The sequence below is a fragment of the Orcinus orca genome, chromosome 1 (genome assembly GCF_937001465.1).
Source record: "Orcinus orca chromosome 1, mOrcOrc1.1, whole genome shotgun sequence".
Taxonomy (NCBI): domain Eukaryota; kingdom Metazoa; phylum Chordata; class Mammalia; order Artiodactyla; family Delphinidae; genus Orcinus; species Orcinus orca.
In genome coordinates this window covers 98820970-98842195 of record NC_064559.1, presented here as the reverse complement: position 1 = coordinate 98842195, position 21226 = coordinate 98820970, and the positions used below count along the sequence as shown (strand labels likewise).

The window sequence follows — 21226 nt, the reverse complement described above, 5'->3', positions numbered from 1 at the left end:
GATTACAAACCCAGAGCCACGCCAGCTCGCTAACTCGGTGGGTCTCTCTGGGCCTTTTCCATCAGGAGTCCTCTCCTTACAGGGTAGGAGGGCCGACCCCAGAGAGTGGATCTGTCTCCAACCGGACCCTGCTTCCCTAGATTCCTCCGACTGCCGCTATCTCTAATACACGGGGTCGGATCCCGGCTTTCCCCGGTTCAGTTTCTCGGGTGACTTTGGACAGCTCCTTGCCCGCCCCCTAGCCCCGCCTCTCCGTCCTGGTCTCGCTCTAGTCCAGCCCCCTCCACTCCGGTCCAGTACGATATCCGCTCGTCTCCCTCCGCCACGACTCCGCCCAGGTCCTTCTCCTTTCGCACAGGGTCCGCGGGGTCCGGCCCTCCAGGGCTCCAGGGCTCTCCTGCCCCTGTGACCCAGGGCTGCCCAGGCTCCGCCCTGGCCCCGCCCTTCTCGGCTGCCCTAGTTCCGCGGCTCCGCCCGCCGGGCTCCTTCCGCCCCCTGATGACTCTGTGGTGCCCCCTGTCGGCCTCGCGTGCGCTCTGTGGTTGCCCCTTGCCCTCGGGCCCGCCCACCTTGCGCGGTTGTCTTGGAGAGGGACGCTGAGGCGACGCCGCGGCAGGCGGGTCCCGCCTGTGGACGCGGAATAGAGACCCTTGATTCGGCCACCTCCAGGGCGAGCCCCACAGAATCCCGTCCTGCCTCCTTGCCCCCGTGAGTGTCCCCAGAGTCGCTGCGGACGGCACCAGCATGTCGGGCGAGGCGAGCGCACCACCAGTGGCCTCACCCAGGGCCCCGCGTCCCGGGATCCAGAAGTCATCCGGTGCAGTGACCAGGAAAGGAGACCGCGGGGCCAAGGAGAAGCCGACGACCGTCCTGCCGCCGGTGGGGGAGGAGGAACCCAAAAACCCTGGTACGCTGGTGGCGGGGTTGGGGGATCAGGCCTCTAGGCTTCTCCGCGCGCTCCCAACAGCCACTCGTCGCTCGGGTTAGCCAGATTGGATGGGGCGTCTTCGTTGTGCCAGGCAATGGCGGGCGAGACAGATGAGCCAGTAAATAATAACAGAATTTCTGGCGCTGAGGAGCGCCGTGTGGAAAAGGGATCCACCAGCTGAAGTTCAATATGTGAATGTAACTAGCTCCGGGCACATGGTAAGGGTGTTATAAGTGGTCACCGTTATGAGGTGTGCACGTGTTACTAGGCACGTTTCTTCTCTGTAGTATGGAGTCCTGCCCTGCCTATTACTGGGAGGCACAGTAGAGTTGATGGTGAGAAAGTATTTTATAAACTGCAAATTCACTTGTTCACTCAACAAACGTACATTGTGCACCCACCCAAAGCGCCCTGCTCCATCCTGGGATATGAATCCCAGTTTTCGTCCCAGCACAGTTCCTGAGACTCAGCTTGGCAGATGTTTGAATTGATTTTAAAGAAGCCACACTCTGGTTTGGGATGCTGACAAATACAATAAGATGTGCTAATTTGTATCAGAGAAGAAGGTCCAGGGAGTGGTGGAAAGACACAGGGGCGCTGCCGGGAGGTGACTCTGAGTTTAGTTTTATAGATATTCATTCATTTATTCAACAATTACTTTTTGGATGCCTGCTCTGTGGTCAGGTCCAATAGAAAGAGAACGAGATGGACACAGTCCAGCTGGAATGGAATTTACATTCTCTAGGAAAAGAAAACCATTGGAAAAGTACGCGTATGAGCGTGGCTCTTTATGTTGCAAGTGATAGAACCCCAACCCAAATGAATTATCCACAAAGGGGAATTGATTGGAAGGCTTCTTGATTCAAATCTACCAGTTTTGCCTTCAAAGAGGGACAGGAACTTGCTGTCTCTGGACTCAAGGAAAAACAACTTGGGAAAAGACTCTGATTGTCAGACATTGGTCAGGTGCCATCTCCTTGTCAGTGCTGGTGGCTGGGCGGGCGGAGGAAGCTATGGGAGCTGGAGAAAGAGCATCTTCCAGAAGGAGAGACAAGACAGGATAGAATCTCCTACAGATATGAACCTAGTTACATTAACACACACACACACACACACACACACACACACACACACATACATACACACACACTCACACCACTCTGGCTGCTGTGTGGAAAATGGAGTGGCAGAGGGAGAGAATGAAGGTAGGCAGCTGAGTTACGAGGCATTTCAATAGCCCAGGTGAGGGACAGTGGTAGTTGTGGACTCGGGTAGTGAGGGAGATGGGTTAGGCTCCTTGGAACAGTACTTCTGAGGCAGAAAAGAGTTGGTGAAGTAGTGGATGGGGTGGAAAGTGGGGAAGGTAGCAAGAATGATTCCATGTTTCTGTACTGGGCACGGGGTGGGTTAAGGTGCCATTCATGGAGATAGGCAGGCCTGAAGGAAGAGCATGTAAGAGATCTCCAAGGGGTGATGTCGGCTGAGCAGCTGCATGGAAGCGCGTGGAGCGGTGAGAAGATGTCAGGGCTGGAGATGTGAATTGGGGAGCTGCTGATGTTTGGGTGCATTTAAGCCCTGGGAATGAAGGAGATTCCCCTGGGGAGGGGGGAGTGGAACCGGAGACAGGAAAGGGCTCAGGACCCAGACTCAGTGATCTTAGAGGAGAAGGAGCTCCCCCAGGCAGGGGGAGCCAGAGGGGTCGGAGAGAAAGGGAGTGATAACAGGACAGGGCCACACGGTCACAGCGGCTTTAGCAGCCGCTATCGTGTGTTGTGGCAGGGCTCACATGGGGTAGCGAGTGAAGGCAGTTGTAGGAACGTTGATAGATTGAGAGGACATCGCATCTGGTGGCTTCTATTTCTCAAGGAGCTACGAGGCAAGGTCATAGCGAGTGTGAGGAGGGAGTGTGGGAGGGGAGGAGAGCAGGAGCAAGGCCCTTTTGGAGCTGTGCTGCCCACTAGGTCACTGCTAGCTACAGCCCAGAGGTGGAACACTTCCATCGTCCCAGTATGTCCTGTCGGGCAGTGCTGGTCTAGAGCAGCGGTTCTCCCTGGACCATCTTTGGCATCATCTGTGAGCTGGTTAGAAATGCAAATTCACAGACTCTACCCAGCCTATGGAATCAGAATTTGGGGGGATGGGGCCCAGCAAACTGCTTTAACAGGCTTTCCTACTGATTCTTACAGAAAGATGTTAAAGTTTGAGAACCTCTGTTTGGGGAAAGATGGTGTGAGTGAAGCAGGGAAGGACCCTCCCAGCAGAGGGAAGAGTCCGGGAAAGCAGGCAGTGTGCAGGAGTCAGCTGTACAAGGGGCTCCCCTAGCCTCCCAATGCCTCCTCTCATCAGCCTTGTCCATTCAGCTAATGTCTCTCGGGTGCCTGTGTCTCTCACCCTTTTGCCACGAGAACCCTCAAACCTCTCTGCATCTTGCCCCACGGTGCTGAGCACACGTCCTGCCAGCCCCCTTGCACCCTCTGGGCAGGCTCCCTGCTGTTGGCTGCAGGGGTTCTGTCCGGGGCACAGTCCCTGCAGCGCCTGCTGCCTGTGGGGCTCCAGGCTGTCCTGCACTTGGAAGAGCAGGCTGGCACCAAGCCCACCCTTCTGCCTCCGGTTTCTCGCCTTTGCCAGGGACACCCCTTCCCGTCTCAAGGAACCACTTCTTGTTGGGATGCCCATGCGGGAGCAGGAAAGAGCAGGGGTCTTTGGGGACTCAGGCACCTCAGGTTTGCGTAGCCCTCACGATGGGAAGTGGTGGGCATCTGTCTAAATTAATAAAACTCTTGAACGAGTTAAGATTTCCAAAGCATATATAGAACCGTGTGGGACAGGAGTAAGTGCTATATCAATGTTTGCTAAATAAATAAAAGCCTACCACCCTGCTGGGCCTCGGTCTACCCGAGTGCGGGCGTGGGGATGGGGGTGGGAGCGGGGGCAGGTGGAGAGGTCCTTCTGCTTTCCTTTCTTTGCTCACATCAGGCCTGGGCCTTCTTTCTCCGTGTGACCCTGGGCAGTCCCCGCAAGGAAGGAACGTGGGAGGAGGCTGGGCTGGGGAGGAGGAGGCCCCCCAGGGAGCGGAGAGCGGGAGTGGAAGCGGCCTTGACCCACGGGGTGGGTGGACGAGCCGGCACATAAAAGAGGCGCCCTCATTGTCTACATTCCACGCTCTTTAGTCCCCTTCCTCCTAGGTCTTGATTTCCCACTGTTTCCTCTCAAGTGTTTTCAGTGTCGGTCTCTACAACGCATCTTACGTGTTAAAAATGGCTGTGAGGACGTCTGCCTCGATGGAGGGGCCGCTGCCCGCCCAGAAGCCCGAAACCCCGCGCGGACGAGCGTGGGAACGCGGCGCAGTGCGCCGATCCCTGGCGGGCGGGGGCGCAGGGCGGGGTGGGACGTCCTCTGGTCTCTGCTGCCCTCTGTTGGCAGCCTTGGGCTACAGGGGGCGGGCGCGGCGCGGCGCTACGCTTCCCCTCCCGCTCTCGTCCCCGCCCCCACAGAGGAGTACCAGTGCACCGGCGTCCTCGAGGTGGACTTCGCTGAGCTCTGCACGCGGTGGGGCTACACGGACTTCCCCAAAGTGGTCACCCGGCCCCGCCCGCACCCAACCTTCGTCCCGTCCGCCTCTACGTCGGAAAAGCCCACCGTAGGTGAGTGACAGTGGAGACGCCGGGGTGTCTGCCAGGCCTACCGCGTCCATTCCCCATCGCACGGCGGGCCGAATGGCGGGGACGCAGGGCAATGTGTGTGTGAGTGAGCAGGGTGGATTCAAGGGGGCTGGTGGGGAGGTGGGGGCGGTCTTCCGTCGTCCTTTCCAAACCCTCGCAGATGCGGTCTGGCGGAGTCCTCCAATCCCGCGGCTCCGTGGGAGCCGTCCCGGCCTCTCCGGCTCCCGTAGGCCGGCCGGGGCGTGGGGCCCGGGGGCGGTGACTCTGCCCCCTCCCTCCTTCCCCGGCTCCTCGCACCCCTGCCTTCTAGACGAACAGCCGCTGTCCGGGTCCTGCAGCTTCAACAGCCTGGAGAGCAAATACGTGTTCTTCCGGCCCACCATCCAGGTGGAGCTGGAGCCTGAGGACAAGTCCGTGAAGGAAATCTACATCCGCGGTGAGGTCCGCCCCCCCACCAGTCCCTCTCACAAGCCGTCCACCACCGCACCTCTCCGGGCCTGAGGCGCCTTCTTCCTTTCCCTTCCGCAGGTTGGAAGGTTGAGGAGCGTATCCTGGGTATCTTCTCTAAGTGTCTGCCCTCCCTCAGCCAGCTTCAGGCCATCAAGTGAGGGGACATGGGGTTGGGGGAGGGGCAGGAGGCCAGTGTTGGAGACGGGCCACCAGTGGTCTGGGAGAAAGAACTGAAGGGGCACGGAAGGCCCTGGGGACTGTGCGGAAGGTGATAAGGAAGGGTGTGGCTGGGGTGTCAGGGTGGCTGGAGAGGACAAGGTGGGAAGGAGGTGGTGCTCCAGCTGCGTTTCTGTGCTTCCCACCATCTCCAGCTTGTGGAAGGTGGGGCTGACTGATAAGACCCTGACCACCTTTATCGCCCTCCTGCCTCTCTGCTCATCCACGCTCAGGTGAGCAGAGGGGAATAGGCAAGGGGGAGGCTACCTGGGTAGCCTGGCTGGCTGGGTGGTCAGAAGTGAGCAGTTTGGGGACAGGGGTGACAAGTTCCAGCTCCTGTGGCCTGGGCTGGCATCCCTGTGGAAAGAGGGTGCTGCTACTGTCTGTTGGGTTTTGAAGCTCTCATCTGACAAGCATTGGGGTCCCCTTTTCTGCCTACTCTGGTGCCTAAAGAGCCTACCTTTGGGGCCTTATCCCCTCTCCTCTCCATCAGTCCCACCACTACCCGCTCTCTCCCTGGAGGTTCCTCACTGCCTGGTGTCTGACACTGTACTAGGGACTGGTTCTTATCCTACAGGAACTGGCAGTCCAGTGAGGGAGGGAGAAGGGCATAGGAGTGGATACTGCAGGGCACTGTGGGGACTGTAGTGGTGGAAGAATGGTTCATGAGAGACATGGAAGGCTGCCTGGAGGAGGTGGTGCCAAGCTGAGCCTTGAAAGAGGAATAGGAGGGGGCCCGGCAGGGAACTGGGAAAGGGCATTCTTGTATAGGAGGGAGCCAGAGCAAGGTGTGGAGCAGTATAACCACAGGGGTGGTTGCTGTATAAAGGACACAGCTGATTTGGCTGCCCTTTGTTGAAGCTCCTCCAGCACCCTTGACTTCTCCTGCTTCACAGAACCCACCGTCACTGGCTTGCCTCCTCACTTGTCTTCCTCCTGTAGATGGGATGGATGCTTCTTGAGGGCAGGGATTTTGTCTCCTTCAGCTGGAGGTCCTTGGGTGCTCTTTGTCTTGAACACCACAAAACACATATTGTATTCCGTCGTGGGAATTAGAAACAATTTAGCCAGCAGGAGGATAACTATAGAATTCATCTTAATATGTAAAAATAAGTCAGATCAACATGATAAAAATAATTAAAAATAAATGCAATCAAGTTTAGTTGCTAGATGAGCCAGGCTGAAAGGTTGGGCAAATATCATGAGAGAAACTTTTTAAAAATTAATTAATTTTTGGCTGCGTTGGGTCTTCATTGCTGCACGCGGGCTTCTCATTGCTGTGGCTTCTCTTGTTGCAGAGCATGGGCTCTAGGCACATGGGCTCCAGTAGTTGTGGCATGCGGGCTCAGTAGTTGTGGTGCACGGGCATAGTTGCTCCGTGGCATGTGGGACCTTCCCGGACCAGGGCTTGAACCCATGTCCCCTGCACTGGCAGGCAGATTCTTAACCACTGTGCCACCAGGGAAGTCCCAAGAGAAACTTTTTTTAATAGAGAATTTTCCAGCCATTAGTTCCATTTTTTCTTGTGACTTGGAAAAACACCTCCATTTTCTCAGTACTGTTGGAGAAGCCACTGCCTTGTGGAGGGGTCATGTATTGGGTACCTATTGCTGTGTAACAAGTTACTTCAAAACGTAGTGGCTTAAAACAACAGACATTTATTATCTCACAGTTTCTGTGAGATAAATCCGGGTGTAGGTTAGCTGGCACCTCTGGGTCAGCGTCTTGGTGAGGTTGCGGTAAGGCTGTTGGCCGGGGCTGCAGTCATCTTGACTAGGGCTGGAGCATCTGCCGCCAGGCTCACTTATGTGGCAGCTGATTGGCCACAGCGCCTCCACTCGGGAGCCTTTCCACAGGTCATCTGGGTGCCCTCACCACTTGGCAGCTGGTGCCAGAGAGCACCCGGGTTGGAAGCCACAGCCTTTTTGTAACCTAAACTTGGAAGTGACAGTCCATCGCTTTTGCCATATGCCATTGATTAGAAGTGAGTCACTAGGTCCAGCCACACTCAAGGGGAGAGGATTGCATTGGGGCACGGATACCAGGAAGTGGGGATCACTGGGGTCATCTCAGAGGCCCCCTTACCACACCTCACTAACTCTGGGGAGTAACCCCTTCACACGGCACACTTCTGGATTTCTAGTCTGGAGAACTGTCACATAATTTCCTGTATCAGGGAGTTGGGCGGGGCGGGGGTGTGTGTGTGCATCCTTTGCCTCTGTTTCCAAGCTGCTTCCCAGAGCCCCACCCTTCCTCTTTGTCCCCTTCCCTCATCTGGCCTCAGTGGTGCCTCCTGGGTCTCAGATCTCCCCCACCCTCAGGAAGGTGTCTCTGGAGGGGAACCCGCTGCCGGAGCAGTCCTATCACAAGCTCATGGCAGTGGACAGCACGTGAGACTCCTTTCCCTCACCCCCTTTCTCTGGGCCTGCCCCCCATTCCAAGTCACCCTTTGTTCCCTTGCCCCTCCAGCACCTCTCCAAGCACCCTCAATTCCTGCCTCTCCACCCTCAGACCGAATGGCCCTCCTCATGCCCCCGTTTTCCGAGGTTCCGGGGAATGCCCAGGACCCCGTGTTTCCTGTGACCCGCGTTCTCCCTCCTGCTGCCCAGGATCGCGCACTTGTCTCTGCGGAACAACAACATCGACGACCACGGCGCGCAGCTCCTAGGCCAGGCTCTGTCCACGCTGCACAGCTGCAACCGGACCCTGGTCTCCCTCAACCTGGGCTTCAACCACATCGGTGACGAGGGCGCGGGCTACATCGCGGACGTGCGTGCGAGGCCGGCAGGGGCCCCCACGCGAGCTGTGGCGGCCCGGGGCCAGCCAGCTCACTGCCCCTCCCTGACCCCCGCAGGGCCTCCGGCTCAACCGCTCCCTGCTCTGGCTGTCCCTGGCCCACAACCGCATTCAGGACAAGGGCGCCCTGAAGCTGGCCGAGGTGGGTGTGCGGGCTGAGCGGGGCCGGGGAGCGACCCCCACATCCTCCCGCTCCCCGGGCGGCTGAGCGCGAGGTGCCGCCCCGCCCCAGGTCCTGCGCCCCTTCGAGCTGACGCACACCGAGGTGGTGGAGCGCCGGCGCCTCCTGCTGGAGAAAGGTTCGCAGGAGCGCTTGCGATCGGTGAGGAGCGCTCGGAGCCTGAGACCTGAGCCCTTGGAACCGCTGCCCAGGTCGGCTGCTTTCAGCTAGCTGGCCGAGTCTTAACCCGTCCTCTCTCCCTCTGTCGTGACCGTTTTGCTCTCCGACCTCTGCACAGATATAACAAACGTTTGGGTTCTTACTGCAGAACCACTCCGCAGATGGTAGAGTGTATTGGTTAAGAGGACTAGATTTAGACCGCAGGGACTTGGAATCTGGCCCTTCCACAAAACAGCTTGGTACCTTAGGCGTGTGACTTAACCTCTCGGGCCTCAGTTGCCTCATCTGTAAAATGGGGATAACTGTACCTAGCTCATAGGATTGTTGACAGGATTAAATGAACTAATTCATCTAATACACCTGGAACAGTGCCTGGCACTTAGTTAAAAATATGTCAGCTACTGTTTTCTCCTCAGTATGAGTCTGAATGCCACCTCCCCCCACCCCCAGCTCATCCCTGGGTCCCTCTGCCGTTTCTTCCCAACAGCACCTGCACCAGAAGGGTCCCAAACAAATTATGTTAGCATTTAGGCAGGGAGATTGGGGTAGGCGTGCTGCCAGTCTGACTGCCACCCAGGCATGAGGCTTCCCCTCACTCCTCACTGGGGAAGGGGCGCCGGACTCTTCCTCCTCCATCCTCGCCCATTTGTGAGCACAGCCTTCCACCTCTCAGACATGGGGACTCCAAAACAGAGCGTGAGAAGAATCAGCTGATGAGGGTCAGCAGTTTTGCAATGGTGGAGAAAGACAAGATGCAGACAACGAAGACCCCTAAGGGTCTGGGCAAGAAAAAGGAGAAGTCCGGGGTAGGTGTGCTGTGGGCAGCAGAGCCCTGGGCGCTGCAGGAACAGGGTGAGGCGGAGGGAGGAAGGCCTTTGAAAATCCACCTCTGGCCCCTCCCACATCTGTTCCCCATCTGCCAGGGAGGTAGGACTCTCATCTCTCTTCTTACATCCCCCACAGGAAGTGGTGAAGAAAGAGGAGAAGTCAGGGTCTGGGCAGTCACCCACACAAGGAACCTCTAAGAAAGAAGACTCCACAAAGACAGGCAAGGGGAGTAAGTGCTAGCACCCCTCTGCGGCGCCCACTTGGTGTGGAGGAAGGAGGAGCACGGGGCGGGATGCGGGAGGCCTGCGCTGAGCTAGTCTTCTCACCTTGATGTCGGAAGCCCCAACCGGCCCCATCCACGGCACTCCACACCGTTTCTCCTGGGCTGGACCCCTGTGGCCCTGCCCTCGGAGAAGAAACCCGCCTACCTAGCTGGGGGTCCCCCCTTCAGCTCTATTTCTGTTGTACCCAAACCCAAAGTTTGAGGAGTCCCCTTCCTTGCTGCAGTCCATTCTCTCTGGGGAAACTGAGTCATATCAGAGGTCTGCACTGTGCATTCTGGCTCCTCTTCCCACTCCAGAGGTAACCATCCCTGAGCAGAAACTAAGCAAGGGAAAAGGGACCAAGACTGTGAGCAAAGAGAAGCGCAGCATCCTCCCGGAGTCGGAGGTAGGCTGCAGGAGAAGCGGGGTGGGGGACACGTCCCTGGGGTCCAGTCCCCCAGCCTTCCTGGCATGGAGTCTCCGGCCCTGTACTGTGGCAGCAGCCACTTCAACTCACATTGTGCCCTCAGTCCTGGCCCCCTCCCTAATCCAACCTGGGCTTGCAGGGGTAGCAGAGCTCAGTGCCCCCTCCCCTTCTACCTTTACTTGCTTATTAGGAGCCCACACTTTTGATCCTCTGCCTCAACTCAGTCTGCTTCCCGAAAGGCCATTTGTTCCTCACCACCACGCCCACGGTTGCTCATACAGTTGCACAGGGAACGAAGCACATTCTCCTTTGCCCCTGCCAGCAGCTCCCCAGGAGGGCAGGGTGTCTTCCTAGTCGTGGTACTACCCCCACCCTGTGCACAGCTACTTGAGACCCTCTCTCCTTTGCCCCTGGAGCCTCCCTTTTCTATTTAAACTTGGACCAACTTGTTCCTTGCTTTGGAAACCTTCCTGGACTGCTGACTCCATAGCTCCCACCCCTCCGCAGTGGAGTCAGCTAACCCTAAGCCTAACCCGAGGGCTATCTGTCCTTACACGTACCTTGTTGTATTGTGCTTTGCAGATTTTTTTTTTTTTTTTATACAAACTAAAGGTTTGTGGCAACCCTGCGTCGAGCAAGTCCGTTGGTGCCATTTTTTTCCAAGAGCATTTGCTCACTTCGTGTCTCTGGGTCACATTTTGATAATTCTCTCAATATTTCAAGCTTTTTCATTATTATTATATTTGTCATGGTGATCTGTGATCAGTGATCTTTGATGTTACTACTAGGATTCCCCGAAGGCTCAGATGATGGTTAGCATTTTTTTAGCAGTTAAGTATTTTAAAATTGAGGTATATACACTGTTTATTTAGACATAATGCTATTGCACACTTAGACTGCAGTATAGTGTAAACATAACTTTTACACGTACTGAGAAACCAAAAGAATGTGACTCACTTTATTGCGGCTGTCTGGAACCGAACCCACAATATCTCTGAGGGTATGCCTGTGTTCTGTCATCAAAAGACCTCCCCACCCTGGCAGGGAACGGCGCCTCCACTTTTGGGAGTCTTCTCTGGCAAGGACAAGACCTTACAAGAGGAAAGTCGGGTGGAGAAGGCGGGCGAGGCTTGCCTCAGTGCCAGTTTTCTGTCCCTGCCCCAGGCCTGATCCAGGCTGCTGACTCTCCCCAGGACTGTTGCATTTTCCTCTCCTCCTGCCTTTAGCGTCATCTCCCTCCAGTCCATCGCCCTCATTGCTCTCCCTGTTAGGAATTACTTAGTGAATGCCAACACACTATTTCGTGCCTTTGCACCTGCTGCCACTTCCCCCCGATCTTCATCTGACAGGGACCACATACTATTCAGATGTCAGCTCACAGGCCACCTCCTCCAGGACCCCTGCCGAGACCCGCTAGCTGTGCCTCCTCCGTGCCCCCTCCGTGCCCCCAGAGTACTGAGCTTCCCCCTCTGTCAGCTCTGACAGCATACTGCATTGCTCTCTCACTCTCTGGCTCCCCTGCGCAAAGCTGCTTCTTGAGGGTATGGGCTTATTTATCTTTGTATCCCCAGCACCTGGGACAAAGCCTGGTCTGTAGCCGGCCCTCAAAGCATGTATGTTGAATGAATGAATGAATGGCCTGTTGACCAGCTCCCCTCTCCTCTGCTGCAATCAGTATTCTGCCTGAGCAGGTGGTTGGGGAAGCTACTGAGATGGTCAACCCTCTCCTGGAGCCCGTGGAGCACCGAGATGGGAAAGTTTTCATGCCTGGGAACAGGGTCCTTTTGCATCTCAACCTTCTCCGTACGTTTGCCAACCCCCCCCCCCACACGCCCCACCTTCCTGCCACGAGGCTAGCTGGGCCCCATGCTGTCACAAGGGTGCCCCCGCCCTGGCTCCACGGAGCGGAACCTGGTTCTCCAGTGGTTGGGCATCATGATGGTGAAGGCCCTCTGGCACGGGGCTTTGGGGTGGGGGTGAGGGAGGTCAGACAAAGGAGGCGTCAGAGAAGTAGAGCTGGAGTGAAATTAGTCCTAGGTAAGTGAGCTGGGGAGCTGGGGGAGCAGGGGGTTAGTTTTGGAGTAAGAGGGTCGCAGAGGGTGTCCCGTGAGGGTGTAGGCAAGAAGGAGGTTGGCAGTGCCGGAGGCCACGTCGTCTGCTTCTTCCACCAGGAAACCGCATCACAGAGGTGGGGCTAGAGGCCTTCCTAACCGCAGTGCAGTACCAGGCACAGTTCTCCGAGTCCAAGAGCGCGTCCAGGGGCCCCGTGGGGCTGCTGCGGCTGTCCCTGGCGGTGAGTGCCCAGGGACTGCAGCTGCTGCAGGCAGCTTGTCTCCCTATTTCAAAGACAGGCCTGTAGTTTCCCTTATTCTTTTTATCACAACACAGCCTTCATCTCTCTTGCTGTGAGATGGGCGGTCACACTCCTTTGCCTTTTCTCCATGTCCTCCAGCCCCTAACCCACCCTGTCCCAGGAAATGTTTTTCTCCCAGATGCTTAATCTTCATTGCTTTTGTCAGCTATCAGCCTTCCTTTTCTTCCTTCAGAAAAACTGCTTCTCCCCACAATGTCCTGCGTACACCACGATCCAAGAGCTGATGCTGCCAAGGGACCCTGTCAGTAAAGCCAAGCACAAAGAGGAGGCGGCTGTGGCTTCCTCCACCTAGCCCCCTCCCACCTTCTTCCCAGAGATTCTGGGCCACGGAAGCATCTCCTTTCCATGTGTGGGTTGGCCTTCCCACGGGAGAGCTCAGATGCTTAACAAAGTCTATTGCTGTACTTTTTTCCTTGAGGTTGTCTGAAAACTTTGTCCCAGAACTACTGGGAATATTTGGACTTTGCTCCTGTTAACAGCGCGTTGACATGGCCAGAAATGGCCGAATGGCTTTATGGTTCTGCTGGGGGTGATCTCAGCCCCTCTGGTGGTGGCCGACCAGGGGTGTTGCTCTCCTGCCTCCTCAGGACCTAGTTCTTGTTGCCCAGACCAGAGTCACTACCCGTGCCAGCCGTCCCGTTCCCTGGAGGACATGTGATACACGAGGGTTTGCACTGCCTCTGCTCTCAGAGGCAGAAGGGAAAGACTTGGGATAGTAACCAACACGCGCAGGCTGAGTGGAAGAGCGGGTGGGGCAGAGGGATGGAGCACGGGCTCCACCCTTCCACCCTCCTGGGTCCCTTCCCCCTTCTGCTGCTCCATCCGGCCCACGTGTCTGGACTGGTTTGGAGGAGGGGCAAGGGCTCAGCTTACGAAAACGTAGAGTTGTCAGGCTGCTTTAGAGAGGGTGCCGAGTCTCTTGTCATCTACGTAGCAAAGTCCAAGCACTAAACACGAACCCTAATGACACTGCCTGCTGCTGTCAGCCGCCTGAAACCAGAGCCACCCAGGCAGTGCGGGGGCCAGAGGGGTCAGGAGAGCTGGGGGACCCGACTCTTCACCCTCAGCGCAGCCTCCACTGAGATGACCTGACCGTGCCCCAAGAGCCCAGGGCCGGCTTCTGGGGAGCTGACATCCACTCTTCGGGGAGCGTCCCTTCTTCACCTCTGGTCACATCCTCTCGGCCCCGACTCCGCTTTCTGTTGCCTGGACAGAGCCCTGCTGTCCCTGCCAGCGCTGCCTCTCTGCGGGGCTCCGTGGCCCTCAACAGTCCTCTCTCTGCCTCTGACCACCTGCGCTGCTGCTCAGCCTCTCGGTGGCTGGCTGGGCTTCTGCAGGGAGCAGCTCTTTGAATTCCCAACACTGAGCACACAGCAGGCGCTCTCCAGTAACGTCTAGCCTCTCAGTTACCCCTGCCCGAGGCCTTCTAAAGCTCCAGGGGATCTGTACAGTTCTTGTCCGTACCCCTACACTTTATCAAGAACGAATCGTGTATTAATTTTGATGCCCAACTAGACCGTAAGCTCCCAAGGTCAGCACTCAGCATCATGTTGAGTTTAGGAGGGAAAACGTCAGTTAGGGGGCGAAAGAGAATTTGTCCCTTAGTCCAACAACGACAGCAAAGAGAAGCAGTTTGAGTGGTTACAGTCCTGGGGGTGTGGCCACGTCTGATGAGCTGCTTCCAGGGGGTGCCTGTGGGAGGACGCGGAGGACCGATTACAGCAGCTGGCCAGGCCTCTGAGATGACCCTCCCCTGTGTACTGCCTTTAAGGTCCTGAAGCTCACTGAGGGCAGCTCACGAGGGCAGCTCACGAGGGCTCTTGATTCTGGGGCCGCTGCGTGCGTGCGTGCGTGTGTGTGTGTGTGTGCGCGCGCGCGCGTTGTCTTTTTGTGTTCTGGCCACGGGGGCTGTATCGCTTAGTCTGAAGTTCAGTGAAGTGCACATCTGGAACTTCGGGAGAGAATACGGCAAGGCCTGGGTCTGGGGCTGCCTTCTGTTCCCTCTACTCAATTCCAGTCAGTCTCAGAGGGAATATCACAATATCTCTGATCACAGCAGTTCCAAGAATCACACACACACCACCACAGTTGAAGAATATTTAACTTTTCTTAAAAAAAAATCTTAACCATGAAAGGAAGAAAATAAAAGAGTATACATTATTTTAACAGCAAAACAGTCATTTCCATATCTGTATTTTATATATATTATATATATTTATATATATATATGTATATATACACCTAGCACAGTGTGTATATTCTATTAGTCTGTGGGGAGTGGAGTGGATGTGGTAATAGGGGCCAAGGCTGTGGTGGCCCCTGGGGATGGTCCTAGGTTAGTTTAGGGACTCCAGCATTCAAACCCCTACCCCCACCTCCCTGGGGCCCAGTTTTCAGCTCTGTACCTGATACACTGGTTTTCTATAGGGAGAGGGTGGGGCAGGGTGGACACAGGTGGGGTAAGAAGTTCCCCTGAAGATGAGAAGTCCTAGGAGGGAGGGAGTAGCTCAGCACCGAGCTGCACAGGCTAGGCTCTCTGGCCAGGCGGGGCCGGAAGCTGGATGCCGCCTTGCCCACGGGAGGTGGGGGGGCGGAGCGCTCAGGGCTGGCTCCACCTTTGGGCCCTGATCCTGGAGCTGGGCTGCTGACAAAGAGATACAAGTGAACCTCCTCTTCCCTTAGCAGTCCCTCTGTAACTGCCTTCGGCATGCCAGGATCAGAAACAAAAAAGGTCAAAGTTATTTACAATAGCAAAGATGCACATACAATACATACATATTTATAGGAAACCAAAGTGACAAAGAGGAGAGGTGGAGACACCCGCCCCAGCCTTGGGCTCTGTGGAGAAGGGAGGGGAGGAAGAAAGTGCATTTACACTGGAGCCGCCTCCTTTCACCCACACACACAGGCGCGCACATCCGTGGGACGAGGGGGGCCTTTCAGATGCAGTCAGCATGCTTAGGAGACACAAGGCCTCGAAGGGTTGGGCTGAAGGGAGGGGAAAAGACACGGAAACTTGACTCCAATCTGAGCAGACCAAGCAACATGCGCATCTCCCCCCCGGTCTTGGCTGGAGCTGTCTCTTCAACCGCCTGCCTCCACCGCAGGGAGGAGGTTTGGGCTCTCCCCACCCTGAGCCCTGCCTCAGGCCAGTCCCTAGAGGAGGAGTCGGGACGCGGAGGATTCGGTGGTTTGGACAGCTACAGTCCTGGGGAAGTGGCCGAGTCCGCCGGGCCGTCTTCCAGCGGGGCGTTGTGGCCTGCAGGGATGTGGGGATGGCAGTGAGGGGCTGGCCTCTGAGATGACCCTCCCTGTGTTCCGCCTGCAAAGCCCTCAGGCTTGTGAGAGCAGCTCTTCAGTGCCATCCTTCCGTGACAAGGCATTCTCCTCCTCCAGAAACCCTGGAGTTCCCCGTGCGACCCGGAAAGGGCTGCGTACTGAACCCCACTTCTGTTCTGTCGGCCCCCAAAGCCCACGGGTAGGTATGGGTCTGTCTTCCTAAGCTGGAACACAGCCATGGCCCTGGCCCATGCAATCTGCTTCTGAACCACTTCTTAAGAACAGGTTTCAGATGTGAGACGAGGCTCCCCCTGGTTTGTTATCTCCATAACCCAAGGGAAAAGAGGGTTCAGTTATAAGTTTCCCGGTTTTAGGGGAGCTTCCGTGCGCCTTCCCTAAAATGACCTCTTTCTGAAGCTGAGGGAACGAATGAATGAACTGTACTCAGGGGGAGACGAGGCCCCTTCTCAGAACTCCCGCGTCCTCACACTGCACGGCAGTGCTTCCTCAGGAGCCGGAGGTCTTCTCCCTGCACACCCCACCCCACCCCCGGAGGACTTCACTCACCGTCCTCAGGGCAGGGCCCCAGTTCGCAGCTGTCCCTGGAGTCAGAGGCCAGGTGCTCCTTGGCTGGAGGGGACAGGGAGCTGTCTATCCATCTAGCTGCCTCTGTGTGGAAACCGCCCACAGGCGTGGTACCACCAGACGACTCTCCCCCGAGGGACCTGAGCAGCTCTTTGTGGGCCAGCTCCATGTCCTGGAAGAGTTGTAGAGGGACATCTGCTCTCAAGCCCCTCTGTTCATGAGCCCCTGGGGAAGGGGCAATGCCCTCTTCTCCGTGGGGTCCAGGGGATGGGTTGTGCTTGAGGGCGGCTGGCTGGGCTGAGGGTAGAGCCCCAGGCCAGGATCTAGGGCTCCCATGGAGACACACCGTGTAGCTCACTCGTGTGGGTGATGGGTCTCGGCGCAGTGGACTGAGGCCTCCAGGGTCCCAAGCCCTTACCTTGAGCCTGTTGAGCTTGACGGTGAGCTGCTCGATGGTACGGAAGATCATGCCCATGTCCCTGAGGGCCAGGCTAGGGGGAGAGCGGCCCAGGCGCCTTTGATCTTCATTGCCTTCCCGCAGCGCGGGCCGAGGCGCCGGCTGCCAGGCAGGGAGGCCATCGGGCTGGGAGGGCCCCACGCGTGCCCCTGAGGGGTCAGTGCTTGAGTCCAGGGGTCCTGCCGGCATGCTCACGTAAAAGCAGTTTCCTGTCCCCAGCAAGACAAAGCGATTAGGAGGCAAACAGAGAGGAAGTCTAAACCATCTTCCGCTCCCCTGGTGTTCCCCAGGCCGGCTGACGGGGCCAGGGAAGCCATCCTGCAGACGAGCTCGGAGTAGGCTGGCCTCGTGCTGCCTACCAGTCTCCCAAAAGCCCTTCTCTGCCAGAGAGCCTTCGAGATGGCGACTTTGCTCAGCTTGGCCCAGAGCAGGGGAGATGCTTAGTGGTGGAAGCTAAGGGAGAAGGGGCAGCGTGGTTGTGTTTCTTCTGGGAAAGGGGAGCGGCTCCCATTCCCTGAAGGAAGGGTAAAGAGGGCGTGGGCTGGTTTTAGGCACTAGCCTCCTTCCCTCTGCCCCATCTCAGGCTCTGCTGCTGAACTTCGACACGGTGCCCTGCCCCAACTGCCATCTATTTCACGATCCTCGAGGTACCTCAACTCATCAGAGGGGGTCGGGGACACACAGAGAAGGACGTAAGGCTGACTGACAGGGCAGTAAGCATAGGTAAGTGCCCAGGAGCCTGCAAGGCCACGTAAGCCCTTTTCCACAGTGACACTGGATGGTGGCTAGTGTCGGGGAGAGGTGGCTCAGAATGTCGGGCTAAGGACACTGGGCCCTGGGCGCTGGGCCAGGCTTCCCCGCCCCCTTTCGTGACTAAGCAGAGCTGCTTAACCCTACTGCTTTGAGCCGCTCTCGCGAGGGGCTGGCACAGGGTCCATTCTTCCGTCTTCAGGCCCACGTCCTACTCCTCACCCATTCCAGACAGTGCAGGGAGTATGGACGGAGGTGTGTGGCCACGTGACTGCAGGCAAGGGTCTAACACCTGAAGCCCAGTTCTGCCCCCGTGGGCCTGCATTCTAGCCCTGGCCTGTCTCTGGCTCCAAGGAGAAGTTCATTACCCGTAGCCTTTGCTCCGCCTTCCACTTCGGGTGGCTCAGGCTCTGACTGGCCACTCTCTGGTAGTGCAGGGACAACTTTGCTGCCTGCCACCTCAGCTGCACCGACACCACCACCAGGGACAGTAGAGACTGAGAGAGAAGGAGAGGGAAGGGAGAGAGAACAGGAAGGAGAGGGAGAAGGAAGGGGGGAGGGAGCAGGGGTGGAGAAAAAGGGAAGAACAAAGTGAACGCAAGATCACACATGATTATACCCCAGGGAGCTGAAGACAGCCGCTCCAACAATTCACCAGAGGAGAGAGCAGGGAGGCCAGGTCCCAGAAACCCAGGAGAGAGCACACACCTTGGGCAGATGGAAAGAAAAATGCTCCTGGAAAAGGAGGCAGAGCTGGGCACTAGGGGAGGAAAGGAGACCCCCTAGCACTAACATGGACCCCCCACCCCCCCACCTCAACCCCTCGAAAGCATCCCGTGCTTCAGTTCATCTTTCCTGCTGCACTCCTCAGACCAGGCTGCCCTCTCTTCAGCTTACTCTTCCCTCCCTCCCCCGAGCTCCGGCCAGACAAACCTGCCCTGAGTCCCCATCCCGGCCAGTCTTGGCTTTTCCTGTCTTACAGCCCACGGCATTCCACAAGCCGGGCGCCCTCCCTACGTCCCTGCTCACTCAACACAGCCCCACACTCCCCATGCGTCTCCCCAGCCTTGTCCTCAGCCCCTAGTCTTGGCTCCACCTCTAGCCCCGCTGCCACCTCCATCCTACACGCCAATTCCTTCGCTGCTATCTGGAGTCACCTGGGAACGAAGCTCCCGAGAAGAGCCCCACTTTTCCTCAGAACTGGAAAAGCAGTGACAAACGCTAGCAGAAACTTTTACTGACAGTTGATTTGTGCCAAGCAGTCGTAATACCCTTATATTGTAGAATGGAGTCCAGAGGTGATTCAGATTTTTGCCTAAGGTCACACGGGTACTAAGCGACGGAGCTAGGACTCTGCACCTAAGCCGTCCGACCCCAAAGCCTTTGCGTGATAGCAACATGTCTCCTTCCCCCAGGATCTGGACGAGCCTCTGCACACATGGTTTGCAGGACAGAGGCGGGGAAGGAAGTAGCCATCTGGAAGACTCAGCGCTACCCGAGCAAAATTGGGCGTGTGTCTCCCCAGTGGACACCCCGATGTCTTTTACCTTTTCTCACAACTTTGTAACTTCCTGTTGCCTCTGTGCTCGAAGCTTCTTCCTCTGGATTCCTGTCCAGCTCAGGAGATTCCCAGATCCCAGAATTCCTGGTCCTTGGGGGCAGGTTTTCCAGAGAACAGAGAGCCGTGTCCTCCTGCTGGCCCCGCTCTGGCCCTGAGAGCGGGGCACTGTCCCCTTCACCCCCAGTGGGAGCTCGCCCTGGGGAGCCTGGGTCCCAGGGGTGAGAAGTGATGCTGATGACGGAAGGTGTAGGTGTCAGGTTGTCCTCGGGCTCCCCAGAAGTCTGTGGGTCCATGGGGCGACCTGGCAGCAGGCTCCACAGGATCAGGTGCCGCAGGTTCTCCACTGGAGGGGAAACAGGGCGATGGCTTCCTGGAAACAGGACTACACACCTCGCAAGTCGGGGGAGGGTGCAGAGGTGGCAGGAGGGCCACTGCTCCCCTCTCCCACAGCAATCTTGGTGAAACTTCTCCAGTCACAGGGTGGAGCTGTGGGACTCTGGCCAACCAGCTGGGTGGGTGGGTGGGGGGACAGGAATGACAATTGTCTCTCTGCATCCATCTCTCCTCAAACACAACAGGGAGAGCCTTTGAGCAGGTAAGAGAGTGGGGTGTCTGCCATGGTGTTCACAATGGCCATGCTACTGGGGCACCGGGGGGCTGACGGTTGGGGCCACGAGGCACTCACCGTCCTCCAGGGCTGCATCGGCGAGTCCTTCCATGAACAGAGGGCCTGGGAGGGGGAGGAGGATGGGGTCCCTTGTCCTGCTGCCCCTGTTCTCTCCATCCAGGGAGGCAGAAGGGTGAGGCAGGGTACCCAGCTCCTCTTCTTCTATGCTGCCCTCCTGCTTGGGGCCCTCTAGCAGGACCGGGTGCTTCCCTTTGACCCTCTGCTGGGGCCCAGTGCCTGTTTTGGATGGGAGGACAGTGTAAGACAGGGAAAGAGGGAAGGCACGTATGGGTTGATCCCAGGCCCAGCTTTGGGTTCAAGGGGCTGGGAACACTGCCTGATTCCACAATGTTTACTGAGCACCTACTATGGCCAGGCACTGTCCCAGGCTCTTGGCATACATCCGTAAATAAAACAGAGATCCCCGCCCTACGGAACTTAAATTCTAGTGGACGGACATAAAGAAAAATAAAATAAGTAAACTGTCTACATAAATTAGAGAAGTGCTACAGGAAAGAAGAAAACATGGCGCAGGGTGTGGGAGGTCAGGAACGCTGGTATTAAACCGAGTGGTCAGAGAAGGTATATTGGTGCAAAGCTGACACCTGCACAAAGACTTGAAGGGTGTGCGGGAGTTAGAAGCATTCTAAGCAGAAGGAAACAGAAAAGGGACCCAGCCAGGGAGCCCACCGGGGAGATTTCTCTCTAAACATGAGACCCTAAGTTATTTCACATAAAAACTCAACGAGAATTCTGTCTGAGACCCTCCTGCCCCTGCCAATCCCATCCCGGCGACTGTACCTTCAGCCCTTTGGGCTCCCTATCCCTGCCCCCACAAGACTCCTGTGTCTGCAGATGTGAGTGCATTCTGCTCTCCGTTAGGCACCCCCGGACCTGACCGCCCCTCTCTTCCTCCCCTGCTCGATACCTGGCACCCAGAGAGCCCAGGTTGAGAGCTCTGTTCAAGTGAGCTGGCCCACATTCGCTTCAGCCTGTTCTCTTTCCTCTTCCAGACTCTTTCTTCCTCACTGTTTCTTCTCTACCCTTATCAAAACCTCACACCTCTGGCCCCGACAGCCCTCTCCCATCACCCCCACAGGCACACCTGACCACCTCCCTACTGTGCCTACAGAAAATGGAATGGGTTGGGCTCCCAAAAAGACAGCTCAGGGGACTTACCTCCAGGTACTGTCTCAGGCTCTGGCTCACTACGGAACACCTCGGAGTCATCCAGTCCTTCCCTGAGGGAAGAAACAGCCCAGGGTGAGAGAGGATCGCCTGCTGGGAAGTCTGGCTCTCTGCCAGCCAGGAGGAGGTGAAATTCCACTCAGGCCTCCTGAGTTGGGATGGGCAATGAAGGAGCAGGGCCCAAGGAGGGAGGGGTTTAGACTCCGGCACCTGCCGTCTGGCTGGCAACCCGGAGGGGAGGGTGGGTGTCGGCCAAGCTTCTCCTGGTCACGATTTTATACCCCCCACCCCACTTCAGGCACAGTCTCTACTACAGCCGAGTGGGGGGCTGCAGGGGGAGAGCAGATGGCGACGGAAGGCAGAGATGTGAGGGTACCTTCCGCCACCTGCCCATCCCCAGGGGTGAAGGGCTTAGAAGCAGCAAACGAGTGGCCTGGAGTGGGGATGGTGAGGGG

At 57.0% G+C, this 21226-nt stretch overlaps 2 protein-coding genes across 19 annotated transcripts in view; one reads left to right on the top strand and one right to left on the bottom strand.

Annotated features, from left to right (window-relative positions):
* The first annotated feature begins 515 nt into the window (after positions 1 to 515).
* LRRC71 (leucine rich repeat containing 71) lies at positions 516 to 12696 on the top strand. Of its 8 annotated transcripts, XM_033414616.2 has the most exons (15): positions 532 to 907; positions 4423 to 4572; positions 4901 to 5026; positions 5119 to 5194; positions 5412 to 5489; positions 7578 to 7646; positions 7866 to 8025; positions 8111 to 8194; positions 8285 to 8424; positions 9066 to 9198; positions 9356 to 9449; positions 9801 to 9889; positions 11602 to 11713; positions 12082 to 12203; positions 12457 to 12696. In XM_033414616.2, exons 1-15 carry the CDS (start codon positions 745 to 747, stop codon positions 12574 to 12576), a joined length of 1716 nt encoding a protein of 571 aa, XP_033270507.1. In that variant the 5' UTR covers positions 532 to 744; the 3' UTR covers positions 12577 to 12696. The 8 variants fall into 8 exon arrangements, 7 of the variants coding, with proteins under 7 accessions (XP_033270510.1, XP_033270509.1, XP_033270511.1 ...); XR_007470118.1 differs by lacking the exon at positions 9801 to 9889 and having other exon boundaries at positions 521 to 907; positions 11586 to 11713; XM_033414620.2 differs by lacking the exons at positions 11602 to 11713; positions 12082 to 12203; positions 12457 to 12696 and adding an exon at positions 10101 to 10644 and having other exon boundaries at positions 518 to 907.
* A 1671-nt stretch (positions 12697 to 14367) lies between these two features.
* Positions 14368 to 21226, bottom strand: part of ARHGEF11 (Rho guanine nucleotide exchange factor 11) — a 112607-nt gene continuing 105748 nt past the window's right edge. For 10 of the 11 annotated variants that reach the window (XM_049694290.1, XM_049694300.1, XM_049694292.1 and 7 more), the window contains 7 exons: positions 20763 to 20824; positions 19602 to 19820; positions 18903 to 19259; positions 17724 to 17852; positions 16567 to 16814; positions 16131 to 16320; positions 14368 to 15543 (listed from right to left, as the gene is read on the bottom strand). In XM_049694290.1, coding sequence (XP_049550247.1) covers positions 15485 to 15543; positions 16131 to 16320; positions 16567 to 16814; positions 17724 to 17852; positions 18903 to 19259; positions 19602 to 19820; positions 20763 to 20824 — 1264 coding nt within the window. In that variant the 3' untranslated portion in view covers positions 14368 to 15484. The remainder of the gene's footprint in view (positions 15544 to 16130; positions 16321 to 16566; positions 16815 to 17723; positions 17853 to 18902; positions 19260 to 19601; positions 19821 to 20762; positions 20825 to 21226) is intronic. The other variant, XM_049694328.1, reaches the window with a different exon arrangement.

Coding starts and splice junctions, on each gene's coding strand:
- LRRC71 (XM_033414615.2), top strand. CDS start 745: ATGTCGGGCGAGGCGAGCGCACCACCAGTGGCCTCACCCAGGGCCCCG. Junction 908..4,422: donor GGAGGAACCCAAAAACCCTG/GTACGCTGGTGG, acceptor CCGCCCCCACAG/AGGAGTACCAGTGCACCGGC. Junction 7,647..7,865: donor CTCATGGCAGTGGACAGCAC/GTGAGACTCCTT, acceptor CCTGCTGCCCAG/GATCGCGCACTTGTCTCTGC.